At 46.8% G+C, this 15218-nt stretch overlaps 1 protein-coding gene and 1 long non-coding RNA gene across 6 annotated transcripts; one reads left to right on the top strand and one right to left on the bottom strand.

The window, feature by feature from the left end:
* The first annotated feature begins 1569 nt into the window (after positions 1–1569).
* Positions 1570–8363, top strand: LOC123407645 (ABC transporter C family member 8-like). Of its 5 annotated transcripts, XR_006612646.1 has the most exons (14): positions 1570–1914; positions 2042–3996; positions 4088–4408; positions 4483–4569; positions 4658–5272; positions 5373–5537; positions 5661–5955; positions 6038–6252; positions 6341–6646; positions 6899–6962; positions 7072–7311; positions 7475–7643; positions 7769–7814; positions 7988–8363. XR_006612646.1 is itself a non-coding variant. In XM_045100827.1 (12 exons), the coding sequence occupies exons 1-12, from the start codon at positions 1860–1862 to the stop codon at positions 7582–7584; spliced, it is 4428 nt and encodes a 1475-aa protein (XP_044956762.1). In that variant the 5' UTR covers positions 1571–1859; the 3' UTR covers positions 7585–8363. The 5 variants fall into 5 exon arrangements, 1 of the variants encoding a protein (XP_044956762.1); XR_006612648.1 differs by having other exon boundaries at positions 7769–8363; XR_006612645.1 differs by lacking the exon at positions 7769–7814 and having other exon boundaries at positions 1571–1914.
* On the bottom strand, positions 6387–7125 carry LOC123407646. Its single transcript, XR_006612649.1, has 3 exons — positions 7033–7125; positions 6577–6663; positions 6387–6479 (listed from the first exon to the last, which is right to left on the bottom strand). It is a non-coding gene; the product is annotated as an uncharacterized LOC123407646 (long non-coding RNA).
* Positions 8364–15218: the final 6855 nt, after the last annotated feature.

Below are 15218 nucleotides of genomic sequence, written 5' to 3'. Positions count from 1 at the left end.
CTTAAGATTTGTCTAGATATGAATGTATTTAATCACGTTTTAGTATTTTGTACATTCATTTTTAAACAAATCTAAGATAAAAAATTTAAAATCAAGGAAGTAATAAACTAATAATAATGGCATGAGACGCAGCCCTTGTCCAAGAAAATTAAATAATGGTATATACTGTCTCGTGAAAAACGAGCTAGCTGCAGGCCTGCAGCCAGGCGTCGATCGACTACTCATTGACGTCTCCCATTTCGGTCGACAGCTCCCAATGGAGCCGCCGGTGAGATCAGAATCCCACGGACGGTGGAGCTACCAGACGCGCATAGGACTACTACCTTGGTCGTTGGCGTAGGCCTCACTCTCCATTTATGTCGCTGTATAATTGGCCCCCGTACGTACGCACCTTCTCCGCTTCGCTTGTTCCTCGATCCCCAGCGCAGGCACCGTCACTCCCACGCTGTTTGTACTATTTGCTTGATTTCGTCTCGAGACATGCAGTACAATGATATACCCCGAAATGACACGTAAATGTGTGGTTGAAGAAACTTATGCATCGCTCTCAGGGCGTTGTCCGTCTCTATTACAAATTAAAATAGAAAATATCTTACTCAAGAGGATACTACATTATTCCTGGTCGTCTGATGGTAATTTTTTGCCGTACCAATATGGTAAGTACAACAAAATAAGCAGGCGATATTCTCCATACATTTTGTGATCTCTCCTTCCAAAAATAGATTCTCTTGACATATCTTTCCTTATTTGCCTTCATCATGTTTTGTCGGCGCGGTGGAAGTGAAAATCCTGTACTTATCCCTCACGATCATCCACAACATCTTACTAACTCGAGGTGAAAATCCTATATTAGCCGTCGGATCATGTGAAATCCACGGCTCATATCGCTCCAGGACCACTTTGAAAGATCTCTCACAACCACGACCACAGTAGTAGACCCCTTTTGCCGTGAAGACAGGGGTAGTGGTTTGGTGTGTAGGTTGATCGGATACTGGGCTCGAGTTGTATAGGTGTGACGGTCGACCAAAGTCGTACTCCGGTTATGGCCAAAGTAATCGATGGCGGCGCCTTATGGCGGCGCTTCTTGTTGGAGGCATCGGTTTAGCTGCTCCGACCTTACCTTTCTTATGGTGTTCTAGGAGAAACCCTTGATCTAGTTTAGATCGAACGATGGCGTCGCTATCCGACGTCGTGTTTCCTTTTGAGGGCATCGTTTTGGAGGTGGATCCGGTCAGATGGACCTATGGTTCTTGAGGATGTGTTATTGCCAAAAACATCATTTATATGGTTTTTAGGTCTGGTTTTCTTGTAAACTGGATCAATCTTTCTTCTCCTGGTCGATGAATTTGATAGATCAACTATCAACGTTTTTTTTTAAACAACAGTAGTAGACACCTTCCGTCTCACGCCACGTCTGCGACGAAATGAATGCGCCCTGCCATGCCAGCCATCCGTTGCCACGTCACGCCATACGCAGACCAGCCGGACGGACTGCCTGTACGAGGAAAACGACAAGGAGACGCCGAGGCCGCAAGCGTGCGACTTGCTCTTCTTCTTCCTCCTCCTCCCCACGAGTTCGCGGCTGAAAGCGACGGCGGACAAGTCCGAGTTTTGCAGGGCGTCCTCCGGCCACCACAGCCAGCCCGGAGCAGTCTTCTCTACCGCTATCCATCTCAAACAACATCCTCCGTCTGTATCTCTGTCCATACCCGCGTCCGTGTGCGAGCGAATATACGTACGTGGACGCACGCACTCGGCTGGTGGCTGGGGCTCAGAGTGCTGCTATAAACAAGTGGCTGGCTTCCCTCCTCCCCGTACGCCCTGCCCAGGAATAGGCGACGCGTCGGCCGCTGCATGCGATGCCGGGCGCAGGGACGGCCGATAAGCTGGGCCATCCGGCCATGGCCTTTCTCGGTAAGGGGGGAGACGAGATGAAGCTTCCTCTCTTCTTGTAAACCCTTCCTGATTCTTGATGCTGCGTGCGTCCAGCTTCGCTTATCGTCATTTGGTTTATTGCTTGGATTGGATGTGTGTGTGGCAGGCTGGTCGCCCTCGTGGACTTGCGGGCGGGAGGACGGCGGCGGGCTCACCCTCGCGTCGCCGTGCGTGCAGAGGGGTCTGGTCGACTGCGTCAATGGTGTGCTCCTCGTCGCCTACGCCTCCGCGCTGCTCGCGGCCTGCGTCACGGGGCGGTGGGATGGGCGGGGGAGAAGCGGCGGCGCATGGCGGCGGTGGGGGGTGGCCGCGGTTTCCGCGTGCTGCGTGGCCGTCGCGGCGACGTACGCCGTCGCCGCGTTCGGGGGCTCCGCGGACGCGGCGGTCACCACGGCTTCCGTCGTCAGGGCGCTGGTGTGGGTGGCCGTGGCCGCCTCGTTGCACCTCCAGCCGACGAGGCCGGCGAGCGCCGTGGCCGTTCTCTGGTGGACGCTCTTCTCGCTGCTGATCACCGCGTACAATGCGGAGGTCCTTGCCATGGGCCACGTGCTCGACGTCGCGGAGGCTGTCGCGTGGGCGGTCAACTTCCTCCTCCTGCTCTGCGCCCTCGGCTCGCTGCTGCTCCGGCGGAGCCGTGGCCACAAGGACGACGACGGCCTGTCCGAGCCCTTGATTGACAAGGCGGTGCACGACTCGGAGCTCTACCGGGCCGGCCTGTTCAGCCAGCTCGCCTTCTCGTGGCTGAACCCTCTGCTCCGCCTCGGCCGCACAAAAGCACTAGACCTCGCCGACATCCCGCTCATCTCCTCCGAGGACTGCGCACGGCAGGCCTCACGTAGGTTCTCCGAGGCGTGGAGCCGCCACCGGCAGGACAAGGCGCAGAGCGGGAGATCCAACGGCCTCGCCCTCGTCCTGTGCAAGTGCTTCCTCACGGAGATCATGATCGCCGGCTTCTACGCCTTCATGAGAACACTGGCGATAGCCATCTCCCCTATATTGCTCTTTGCCTTCGTACGGTACAGCTACCAAGAAGAAGAGAGAGATCGCCGTGTCGGCCTGTCGCTCGTCGGCTGCCTCCTCGTCATCAAGCTCGTCGAGTCGCTGTCGCAGCGGCATTGGTTCTTCGACTCCAGGAGGACCGGGATGCGCATACGGTCCGCGCTAATGGCGGCCATCTTCCAGAAGCAGCTCAAGCTGTCCAGCCAGGGGAGGAAGAACCATTCCACTGGGGAGATTGTCAACTACATTGCCGTCGACGCTTACCGGCTCGGCGATGCTCTCAGCTGGTTTCACATGGCGTGGAGCTCGCCGCTCCAGCTCGCCTTCGCAGTAGGCACGCTCTTCTGGGCGCTCAGGCTTGGGGCCATCCCGGGTCTAGTCCCCCTGATCATCTTCGGCTTCCTCAACATGCCGTTCGCAAAGCTTCTGCAAGGGTACCAGGCCAAGTTTATGGTTGCACAGGATGACAGGCTCCGGTCCACGTCCGAGGTGCTCAACAGCATGAAGATCATCAAGCTGCAGTCATGGGAGGAGAAGTTCCGGGCCATGGTCGAGTCCCTCAGAGACGCCGAGTTCATATGGCTGAGGGAGACCCAGATGAAGAAGGCCTATGGCGCCGTCATGTACTGGATGTCCCCGACGGTCGTCTCGGCGGTGATGTTCACCGCCACGGCGATCCTGGGGAGTGCCCCCCTGAATGCCAGTACCCTCTTCACGGTCTTGGCCACCCTGAGGGTCATGGCTGAGCCGGTGAGGTTCCTTCCTGAGATCCTAACAATGATGATCCAGTACAAGGTGTCGTTGGACCGTATCGAGAAATTTCTCGTAGAAGAAGAGATCAAAGAGGGTGCCGAGAGGGCGCCTCCACAAAACTCTGATATCAGGGTTCATGTCCAAGATGCAAATTTCAGCTGGAATGCGAGCGCGGCCGATTTGGCGCTAAGGAATATTAACCTTAGCATAAACCAAGGAGAGAAGGTGGCCGTCTGCGGCGCGGTTGGCTCGGGAAAATCTTCACTCCTTTATGCGTTACTTAGGGAGATACCTAGAACATCAGGATCAGTAAGTGGCAGAAAAGTATATGCTCTTTATGCAGATGGAATGGTTACTCCATTTCCAAAAAAAAAAAGAATGTTAACAATGTGTTTTGCAGGTTGACGTATTTGGATCACTGGCATATGTTTCGCAAAACTCATGGATACAGAGTGGCACTGTCCGCGACAATATACTCTTCGGAAAGCCCTTCGACAAGGAACTGTATGAGAAGGCAACCAAATCTTGTGCTTTGGACAAGGACATAGAAAATTTCAATCATGGAGACCTTACAGAGATCGGTCAGAGAGGGCTCAACATGAGTGGAGGTCAGAAGCAAAGGATTCAACTTGCTAGAGCTGTTTATAGCGATGCAGATATCTACCTCCTAGACGACCCTTTCAGCGCGGTCGATGCACACACTGCTGCGGTTCTTTTCTATGTAAGAGGGCTCTTAATCTGTACAGACAGCTTGTTTTTTCACCATGCAAGGTTCTAATGTCAATGTTCTTGCAGGATTGTGTGATGACCGCACTTTCAAAGAAGACCGTTGTTCTTGTGACGCACCAAGTGGAATTTCTGACTGAAACTAACAGGATTCTGGTAAGTTGATCTTCTGAACATAGCTGCACATAATTTGGTAAAATCGACGATCCTTCTATATCATAATACTCGGTGATTGTTTCAACAGGTAATGGAAGGAGGCCAGGTTAAGCAACAAGGGAAATATGCAGACCTGCTGGAATCCGGGACGGCATTCGAGAAGCTAGTTTCGGCTCACCAGTCCTCAATCACTGCACTGGATACCACCAGCCAAGAAAACCAAGTCCAAGGGCAACAAGTGCTTGATGACAGTATCATGCCGAGCACATTGCTGGCGACGCGGCAGCCTAGCGAAATCGAAGTCTCGACGAAGGGTCCTTCAGTGGCCCAGCTCACAGAAGAGGAGGAGAAGGGGATCGGCAACCTCGGATGGAAGCCATACAAAGACTACGTACAAGTCTCCAAGGGCATTTTACCTCTCTGTGGGATGATTACAGCTCAAGTGCTTTTCACAGTCTTTCAAATCATGTCCACATATTGGCTGGCCGTGGCTATTCAGATCAATGTCAGTAGTTCTCTTCTGGTTGGGGCTTACTCCGGGATCGCCATCTTCAGCTGCTGCTTCGCCTACCTCAGAAGCCTGTTCGCTGCTACTCTGGGACTCAAGGCCTCCAAAGCATTCTTTACGGGTCTAATGGACTCTGTATTCAAGGCTCCCATGTCATTCTTTGATTCGACGCCCATTGGAAGAATATTGACAAGGGTATGGTTACTTTATTGTAATGTTCCCCAAATAACAAGCTAAATGTAATTTCTCTAGTACTGGTGACGAGTCCCTGACTGAAAGCTTTATCTCTTTGCAGGCTTCATCAGATTTGAGCATTCTGGACTTCGACATACCTTACTCCATGGCTTTTGTGGTGACCGGCGGTATTGAGGTGGTCACGACAGTGCTGGTCATGGGTACTGTAACCTGGCAGGTCTTGCTTGTAGCAATCCCAGTCGCAATATCCATGGTATATGTTCAGGTAAGTCGTCTACTTTGCTGTACATTGATCCAAGCAATTAAACCCAGGAAATTAATCCAAAAAAGACCGATGAAATGTGTCTTGTGAGTTTAAAATCTGATGCTTTGTTTTCAAACATTGCAGAGGTACTACGTGGACTCGGCCAGAGAGCTAGTCAGAATTAATGGTACGACAAAGGCGCCTGTCATGAACTATGCATCGGAATCGATTCTTGGTGTGGTGACAATCAGGGCTTTCGCGGCAACAGACAGGTTCATCCACAACAACCTGCACCTTATAGACAACGATGCGACAATGTTTTTCCACACGGTTGCCGCGCAGGAGTGGGTTCTTATAAGAGTGGAAGCACTGCAAAGCTTGACCATATTCACATCTTCATTGTTCCTCATTTTGGTTCCTCCAGGAGTAATTTCACCAGGTATCTACATAGCCAGCAAAGAGATCCTTCTTTTTAACTCTTGTCTGCAGATTTTATTAACTCTTGCGAAATATATCTCCAGGCTTTGCGGGTCTTTGCCTCTCCTATGCTTTAAGCCTGACCGCGGCACAAGTTTTCCTGACACGGTACTATTCCTACCTAGAAAACTATATCATTTCAGTCGAGAGAATCAAGCAGTATATGCACCTTCCATCAGAGCCTCCCACCATAATACCAGACAGCAGGCCTCCAATTTCATGGCCACAGGAGGGAAGAATAGACCTGCAAGATTTGAAGGTAAATATAATCTCCTTTGCACATAATCATGGAAATTGAGAAAAATAATGATAAAAGGTTGCAATAACTTGCACTTTTTTCTGAGCAGATTAAATACCGCCCAAACACGCCACTTGTTCTCAAAGGAATCACTTGCACCTTCCCTGCTGGAAACAGAATTGGGGTTGTCGGGAGGACAGGAAGCGGGAAATCAACACTTATCAGCTCACTCTTCCGTCTCGTTGATCCTGTGGGTGGGAAGATACTTATTGACAACTTGGATATCTGCTCTATTGGTCTCAAGGATCTAAGAACTAAACTGAGTATTATCCCCCAAGAACCTACACTTTTTAGAGGGACTGTGCGCAATAATTTGGACCCCCTTGGTCAGCATTCCGATGATGAGATATGGGAGGTGAGAAAAAGATGTTCCTGCAGAAAGGATGCAAAGTAGTTTGAGAAAGGCGATAAAAAGTCTTACTAGTATAGTTCATGTTAAATGAACTTTCTCTTATCATAATTCATAAGCAATAGAAGATCTGAGCTTTTCTTAAACAAAGACAGATGAAAACAAATGATGTTCAATCTGATCATATTTAATTTTACTAGATTGCTAACACTCCAACTTTCATGTATCTGATTAGACTACATAAACTGAACATTTCAGGCCTTGGAAAAGTGTCAGCTGAAGAGATCAATTAGCAGCACTGCTGCTCTTCTCGATACAGTAGGTAAGTATTACATAGATATCATATATTGTATCAGAACAAAAGAATTACCATAGCAAGCAGTTTGATTTACCGGAAGGTTAAAATGATTTCTCACTCTGGCCTATGGCAGTGAGTGATGATGGCGATAACTGGAGTGTTGGGCAGCGCCAGCTCTTCTGTCTCGGCAGAGTTCTCCTCCGTAGGAACAAAATTCTAGTGTTAGATGAAGCAACAGCGTCCATCGACTCTGCCACTGATGCAATCCTACAGGCTGTCATCAGGCAGCAGTTCACTAGTTGCACAGTGATAACCATTGCTCACAGGGTCCCTACTGTGACAGACAGTGACAGGGTCATGGTACTTTCCTATGGTACGTTATATTAAACAGTTCCAGTCATGTATCAAGTGATGAAATCTCTGGTCCATTCCCCATAGTCTCCAGTGATAAACTAGAAATGACATCAAAGCTGATCTTGTTATAAGTAAATAACTACACTTACTAGTTTGACAATGAGTGCTGATGACTTCTACAGGTAAACTTCTAGAATATGACACACCCGCAAAGCTGTTGGAAGACAAACAATCAGCCTTTGCTAAACTTGTGGCGGAGTATTGGGCTAATTGCAAGCGGAACTCAACATGATTCTATCATTGTGTCAGGGCATGATAAACGAGATGAGCAATTCAATTAAGAGATTTGAGGTACAGAAAGATAGTTATCCCAGCTTCTTGAATTCCATGCTTGGTTTCTTGTATTGTCGATGTGGCTTCGGTTGTTTGAGTCGTCATTGTTGGTGTTCTCGTCAGGTTTTTTTTGTATTGTGTAGGTGGGGTGAGCTACGATTATTGTGAGTTACGAGTTGTGTGGTCATGGTGAGTAGCCCCCTTTTGGGTTGTTTGTATTGGTTTTTGCCCGGTTTTCCGAGAATTAACTGGGCAATTCTCTTCTTCTTAATTAATCGATGTGACAAATATTTTGCCTCCGTTTCAAAAAATCTGTAACAAGACTGACCTTGTCCTCCTCCCTTGCTGGTTGGCTCAATTAGTGGAAATAAAGAAGGCATCGACAACAATGTAAAGCTGGTCATTGATCGCAATTTTTTGGAGATAAGGTTGATAGGGAGAACTAGCTCAAGATGCATTGAGTTGAGTCCTCCAAGACAAGCATGTCAGCAGGGATGTTGAGATCCATTGCATATTGGAATAAAGGATCCACCTTTAGCGTGAGAAATGGTACACTTCATATGTAAGTTCTACTATTGAATAACAAGCAAAAAAGGAAGTGTGAGACAAAAAAAAATACTATGTACTTTGTGTTAAATAAGGTTGGTTGTACCGCGGTGGAACTGCGTGTTGTTAAGAATGAAGATAGTGCCAAGAACCTTTTAGGATTTTATGCAGTGAAGTTATGCTTTCTTCGTATGTTCCTAAGTACTTCCTCCATTCCTAAATATAAGTCTTTTAAGATGTTTCATTAGAGAACTACATACTGATGTATATAGACATATTTTAGAGTATAGATTCACTCATTTTACTCCGTATGTAGCCCCCTAGTGAATTCTCTAAAAAGACTTATATTTAGGAACGGAGGGAGTAACTCAAAATTACTGAGAATCATTGGGTCACATAAAACATTACTATCATCCATATGTTCCTAACAGTTTTCCGTATGTTCCTAATAGCTCTCTACAGCAAGAACTATTACTGCTGATACTGCAGACTGTGCCGATCTCATTGGGTCACACAAAACATAATCGCTATCATCCGTCGCTGCTTCTGCACTGATTAATCTGTCCATACCTCACATTATTGTGAGGTTGTGCAGTGTTTTTTCTTAAAATCCCTTTTCAGTACCTTTGGGCATAGCAAACAGCATGCCTAGACATGGAACATGTGCCCAGATTAAAATACCAAGCTACCAAACCAGTTTATTATGGGCATAGTTACTGATTTCTCCAATTAGTCTTAGTGATTTGGGCGCCTTAACTCAACAGGAATGCTTAACATGAACAAGTGACAAATAGTAAACTGCATCATCTTTCACGTTTCAAATTCTTCAGCACTTTGAATAATGCACAACACGACGAATTTCGGAAATTTGGAATTTCAGAACTCTAGAAGGAGCAGTATCTTATGCAGGGGAAGTTGCGCATCCGAAATATGTTAAACAAAAGTTAGTCAGATTGTTTCCCTGATTAATCAAAACTACAAAATTAAGACAGAAGTGACATTAACAAGTTAATTCGTAATGAAGAAGAGAATATGAATTACAGTAAAGTTAAGGCAGAATCTGTGACAACAAACACAAGAAACTGCAGGTTACAATACTGGTCCTGACAGAAGTACATTAATTATTTCAGGAAACAATAAGTTAGATCCGTTGTGTGTGGAGCATTGAACTATTAGAACGTCAACAGGATACTGGGAACAAGTCCCATCTTCCTCTTTCTGATTGCTTGACAAAGCGGTATATAGATTTAATTATGTGGAGGATTGTAGGTCTACCCTGGCCAGCAAATAAACATGAAACTAATAATTATCAGGTGATTAGGCTCCATTGTTTGGCAAGGTTTCTTCAAAGTATATCATTCCTAAAATCGAGGTAAACAACATCATGGCTGTAGCATAGTTGTTTTGAGCAACTAACACTAGAACAAGCAATGCAGATCTTGCTTATAACCATCATCGATACTGGTTTAGCTATTGCTATATCTTCCTCCTTGCCAAATTCAGAGTACTTGTATATCTTTCTCCACTCTGGTACATGGATAACTTCCAGAAAATGTGTTTTCCTTTGGAAAAAAGTAGGGGAGGAGATTAAGCCAATTGCCAGATTATAAAGCAGATAATTATTATTTTTAAATAATTTATCGTCAGTTCTAATTTCTTCGTCCGCATATATTTTCTGAAGGCTACAGAGTCCATACTCCAGAATACACGCTTGATAGTGCAACTAATGCATTTAGATGTCATCGGTCCAGGAATATAAGGTGTATTTTGTATTTTTGTTTAGTTAAGCCGAGGCTTTGACCAACAATTACTCTATAATATACATGGCATAAGATTAATGTCCAAAGATTTGTATTCGGAAGTACTCCCTCTGTTCCTAAATGTAAGACGTTTTCGTGAATAATTGCTTGTGAAGGTGAATTTATATCAAGTAAACCAGGACTAATAGAGTAACTGTTGAGCAAAGCCTTCTCTTAACCTAAAAATTACGCATTTCTTGACAGAGGAAATAATTAAGTAATGATTGATTGAATGCATCAAGACATAAACTAAGCACTGAGAAGGACTTCTCATTAAACGGGCAAAACAGTCGAGGTGCTCCAAACCTAATAATTATTTGTCGACAACCAGTCAACAGATTCCTTGCACAGTTCCGGGCACAATCCGGGCTTCATTTCACTAACCCAGCCACTCATTCCGATGACCGCAACAACATACAGCGGATTACGAACGACGCGTAAAACGTGAAAGATTGGCAGTAATCCTGCCAATTTGTGGCGAGGAGGGATATACGGGGGCATGTCATCAGGACTTCCCCAGGAGCAAATTTCCGCAGGAAAAAACACGAGGGAAACCTAGTTTGGGACTGGGAGATTCAGATTACCGGCTAACCTCAAACCCGCACGAGAATCTGGGGTTAGAGAAACGCGAAGAGCATCCAGCGGCGGCCATCCGCTTCCTGCTTTTGCCCTGCGGCAAGAGAAACAGAGTAGCGGAGCTGAAGAAGACACGCTGGCAAATCCTATCTGACGCGCATCGCGTCAGATAGTCAGCCAACCGCACAGAGCGAGCGTGGTGGGCCGTCTCGAGTTGAACAGAGCTACTATGCTGGCTTTCACCGGTTTTGTTTCAGTTCTTTCTTTGGAAAATGTTTTCCGACGACGCGCCGGCCGAACCTTTCGGACGGTCCTGCACGGGTCACGCGAGAGATCCCCTCTTCCTCTGCTCCGAGGCATCATTTTTTGCTGCAATTGTTATCATTTTTTTCTACTACCGGCAAAGATTTTTTCTACATCCATAGTGGTGGACATGCCACGGTGACGACCATTTTTTTTGTTGCAATCCTTGATGATTTTTTCTACTACCGACGACGGAATTTGCTACATTCATGGTGATTGAGCTGCAACGGCGACGACAACTTTTTTTTGCTGCAATCCGTGTTGATTTTTGCTACAATCGGTATCAATTTTTGCTACAACCATTCAATAAAAAAGCCACATCCACGCTCGTTAGATTTGCAACCCGAGTTCATCGGATTATTTTTCTACAACCCACATTTTGTTTTGTTACCACGCATCATCAACGTCGTTTTTTTACTACGACCGCGTTGATATTTTTTGCTACAACCATATTTTGCAGCATACGTGATCGAAATTTGCTACATCGCTGCTTGTTTTTGCTACCATCAATAATTTTTGCTGCATGAACAAATCTGACGGTTAAATATGACTCGATCTGGCGGCTCGCATGCGACCGGCCGAAAGTCTCGACCGGCGCGCCGGCCCATATAAATGCCCTTTTCCTTTTATGATTTTTTTCCTTCAGTATTCTTACGGTTTGCATTCCTTTTTTGTTTTCCTTTTTTTCGTTATTTTTTTATCCATTTCTAACGATATTTTCTTCTACATGTTTTTAAATACATGGAAAATATTTTAAAATGCATTATTAACATGTTTTGAAATGTTTTTTCTCGACGTGTGATGAATGTTTTATCCAACCTCGGTAGCAGGTATGCATCGATAGCCTCAGAAAACTTACTTTTGAACAAACCCATAATTGAAAGTAGTAAACCTAAGCACCCAATATTTTTTTTAATATACAGTAAAACATAATAAATATATTGTTTTTAAAGTAACATGAACTTATTTTAAAATACATAAACATTTTTTGGAATGTATCACATTTTTATAAGTACACGAACCTTTTTAAAACACTATGATTACTTTTTAAATTTATACGAAACATTATTAAAATACAGAACATTTTTATAATGATATAATCTATAAAAATCATTAACGCTTTAAAAATGCATGAACACTTTTCTAAAATAAAAAAAACATTATTTAAAAATCTGTGTGTCGGTGCACTAAAGACAGGGGTCTCTAGTCCCTCAGACTTGTGCATGGGCGCAAAGAGCCCCTGAAGAGAGGGCACGGCGGAATCCAAACAAGATTCGTCCCCGAGATATCCAAGGCCCCGGCAAGCATGTCTTGCCGGGAGGACACCCAAGGCCACGTCCGTCTAACGGACGTGATGACCACACCTAGCACAAGGCCTCGGCGAGCCCCCCTCGTCGGGAAGACAGCTGAAGCCCCCGGCAAGCACCCTTGCCGGGATGACGTGGCAGCGCACCAGAGGGTGACCGCCCTTGCCACAGTACCACCGCTCCCCCGTGGTCCAATGCATTCCGCATGCACGAGCGGGGCGTCCAGGCGTCGAAACACCTGGACACATGTCTTCACCAGCACTTAGCTGACATGGACAAGACATGCATTTAATGCATCTGACAGCGGTAGATGGATAAGCGTCGTTGTAGGTTCACTGTAACTTCCCGTGAACCTACCATTGAGCACTGTAGGTGACCCATTTGCCTATAAAAGGAGGCCCTTAGCTCATTCACAAGGAGTTAGACTTTTTGAAGATTGGCCAAGAAGACGATTATCATCGCTGTAAACGAACAACAAAAGAATGCTTAATACGATCAGACGAGCATGACGTAGGGTTTTACGCGTAAGCGGCCCGAACCTGGGTAAAAAGGCTTGCCGGGTGTTGATCGTTAGGTCTGCTCTCGCCGTAGCTCTTCCCCGCCGACGCCACAAGGGTATCGCATTGATCCCCATAGGCCCCGACCTAGCATCTTCGACATATTTGGCGCGCCAGGTAGGGGCGCGGGGAAGAAGCGTGGAGCGGAGCAGGCTCAACACCGACTCCGTCAAGATTTGGCGCTATGTCGTGCTCCTCTAGAAACGGAGTGCCGCGGCGAGCTCCCTGTTCTGCTACGGCTTCCCAAGGCCTACGCGAGCGCGTTGCTACACTCGTCGTCAACCTCCTTTCCAGCGAGGCAGTGGGACCCTCCTGTCATTCTCTCTCTCTCGTTCCCCTCTGCTCCCCGGAGAGAGCCGCGCACATGGTGCCGTCGCGCGTCCCTCGCTTCCCCCTCTCGCCCTATAAAGAGCCTTGGCGTCCGTGCAAAACGCTAGGGTTCCTCCCCGCCGCCGCTCCGTCCAGATCTCGATCCCCCCCTCTCTCTCGTCGCAACAAGGTAAGAAGAGGCTCGGCCCCGTCATGGCCGAGGGATGAAGGTCGTCGCCGCCATCGTTCTGCTTCCTCTTCTTCCTCTTTGAAGGGACCAGCAGCTCGAGGGCATCTCGAGGAGCCCGTTCCCGCCGCTGGATCGTCTTCCTCGGCCCTGCTTTGTCTTCTTCCCGGAGGCGCTCCTTCTCCGATGAGCTATGCCGCTCCGCGCCCTTCTTCCTGCTACTTCCTCTACGGGCGCTTCTTCCTCAAACCATACGTGAGGCAGTACTCCTCCTCCCTCCTCCCTGTGCTAGATCGAGCGCCGTAGCCGCGTAATCGAAGCGCGCGTTGTCTCTGTCACCAGAGCCGCCGCTCGCCGTGGGTTCGTCGTTGTGGAGCCCCTCAGGCGTAGTTGGGTGCAGGAATGGAACCGTGGGTGCGTCTGCATCCTTCCATCCAGGAGCCGTAGCTTGATTGCTAGCAGATCGCCGACGAGGTTCCTCCCCCATTCCGGCAAGTCGTCGGCAGCAGAGTTAGCAGTAGGGTTATTACTTCAGATTTGTTGCCCCTACATAGTCAAGTACCGATTCGTAGCCTAGTGGTAGTGGGGTGTTGTTGCCTGTTGAGAGGGCGCGGGTTCGATCCCCCCTCGACACTCTTGTTTTTCTGAATTAAGCTGCACAGTAGCAACAGGAACAGGTTACCCTGTTTACTTCCCCTACCCTGTCGACAAAGTGGCAGTGGCGTAGTGGCTTGGTGTTGTTGCTGTGCACCAGAGGTTCTGGGTTCGATTCCCAGGAGCCCCTGTCACATATTTTTGTCTTTTCTTTTATTTTCTATTTCTTTTGATTGATCCAGCACTTTGTGCCTAATTCATAGACATCAAAGTGGCCTTTTAATTCTTCTTCCTGCTAGTGTAGCTAGGTGCAGGTTGTATTTGTGTGTGTGTTTTGCACACACTAGAGGAAGTGATATGTGTGTGTGAATGTGGCTTAGGTGATGTGGTTGTGTATGTGATCTTGCTAGTATATGTAGGTGGTGTAATTGCAAGTAGGCATGTGTGCATAGGAGTTGTGAGTGATGATGATGGTGTAGGTATGGAGATATGTGTGTAAGTAGTGCACACCACATGTGGTACCTACTAGAAGTGTTTGAGATATGATGCTTCCATGTTACTTGCATAGTAGTTATCCCCCTCATGTTGTTCTTGGGTTTAGGTGCTTGTGATGAGGTTTGTGGTGATGAATGTGTGTGTGGTGAAACAACCCCATTGGCAACACTTGTGCACCTCCTCATGTTAATATGAGAGAGGGCATGATGTGTGTGTGTGGGTGATCTAGTGAGAGAAGTGGTTGTGATGTTGATGTGCATGACACAAACATGGGGTTCAAACCCTCATGTCCATATTGTCTTTGTGCACATGAACATAGCTATGTGGTAGTTGATCTAGTGTGTGCACATGAAATGTTGCACTATTCCATTTGTAGGAATCTATGTAGTTTTTCCTTCCTAGTTTGTGGCAACTTGCTCCAAACAAGTGTATGCATATTTTATATGTTTTGGGGTAGAATCTCACAAAGAATCCATTGTTGAACTCAGTTTTTCCATTGGAACATTTTCTGGAGATGACATATTTTCATTTTCTTCTACGTTTGGAGCTTGGTTCCATGAGTTGTGGTGAGCCTTTGTGATTGTTTCTTGGTTGTGCTAGTAGAGGGTGACCCCCTCTACCTCTTGTTGGTCTCATCTCATGATTAGGATTCCATATGTGCAAGTTATTCCCACTAAAAGTAGGCATGTAGCTGAAATTCCAGATTAGTGAGATTTTCACTAGGTCTGAGAATCTGTTTATATTTTCTTCTCCTGTTGATGAGGTTGTGCTGGTCAATGTGTTGTGATCTAGCCTTAGCTTTCAACTAGAAAGTTGGACCTGATATGTTTGTCTAGCGCCCTGTAAAATTTCATGTCATTTGGAGTCCTGTAGATATTGTTTTGGATGCTGTCAAAATGCTTCAGAGCATAGACATAAAG

The sequence above is a fragment of the Hordeum vulgare genome, chromosome 7H (genome assembly GCF_904849725.1).
Source record: "Hordeum vulgare subsp. vulgare chromosome 7H, MorexV3_pseudomolecules_assembly, whole genome shotgun sequence".
In the NCBI taxonomy this organism is placed as follows: Eukaryota; Viridiplantae; Streptophyta; class Magnoliopsida; order Poales; family Poaceae; genus Hordeum; species Hordeum vulgare.
Note: the sequence above shows the minus strand (reverse complement) of the source record. Positions and strands in the feature narration are given on the sequence as shown.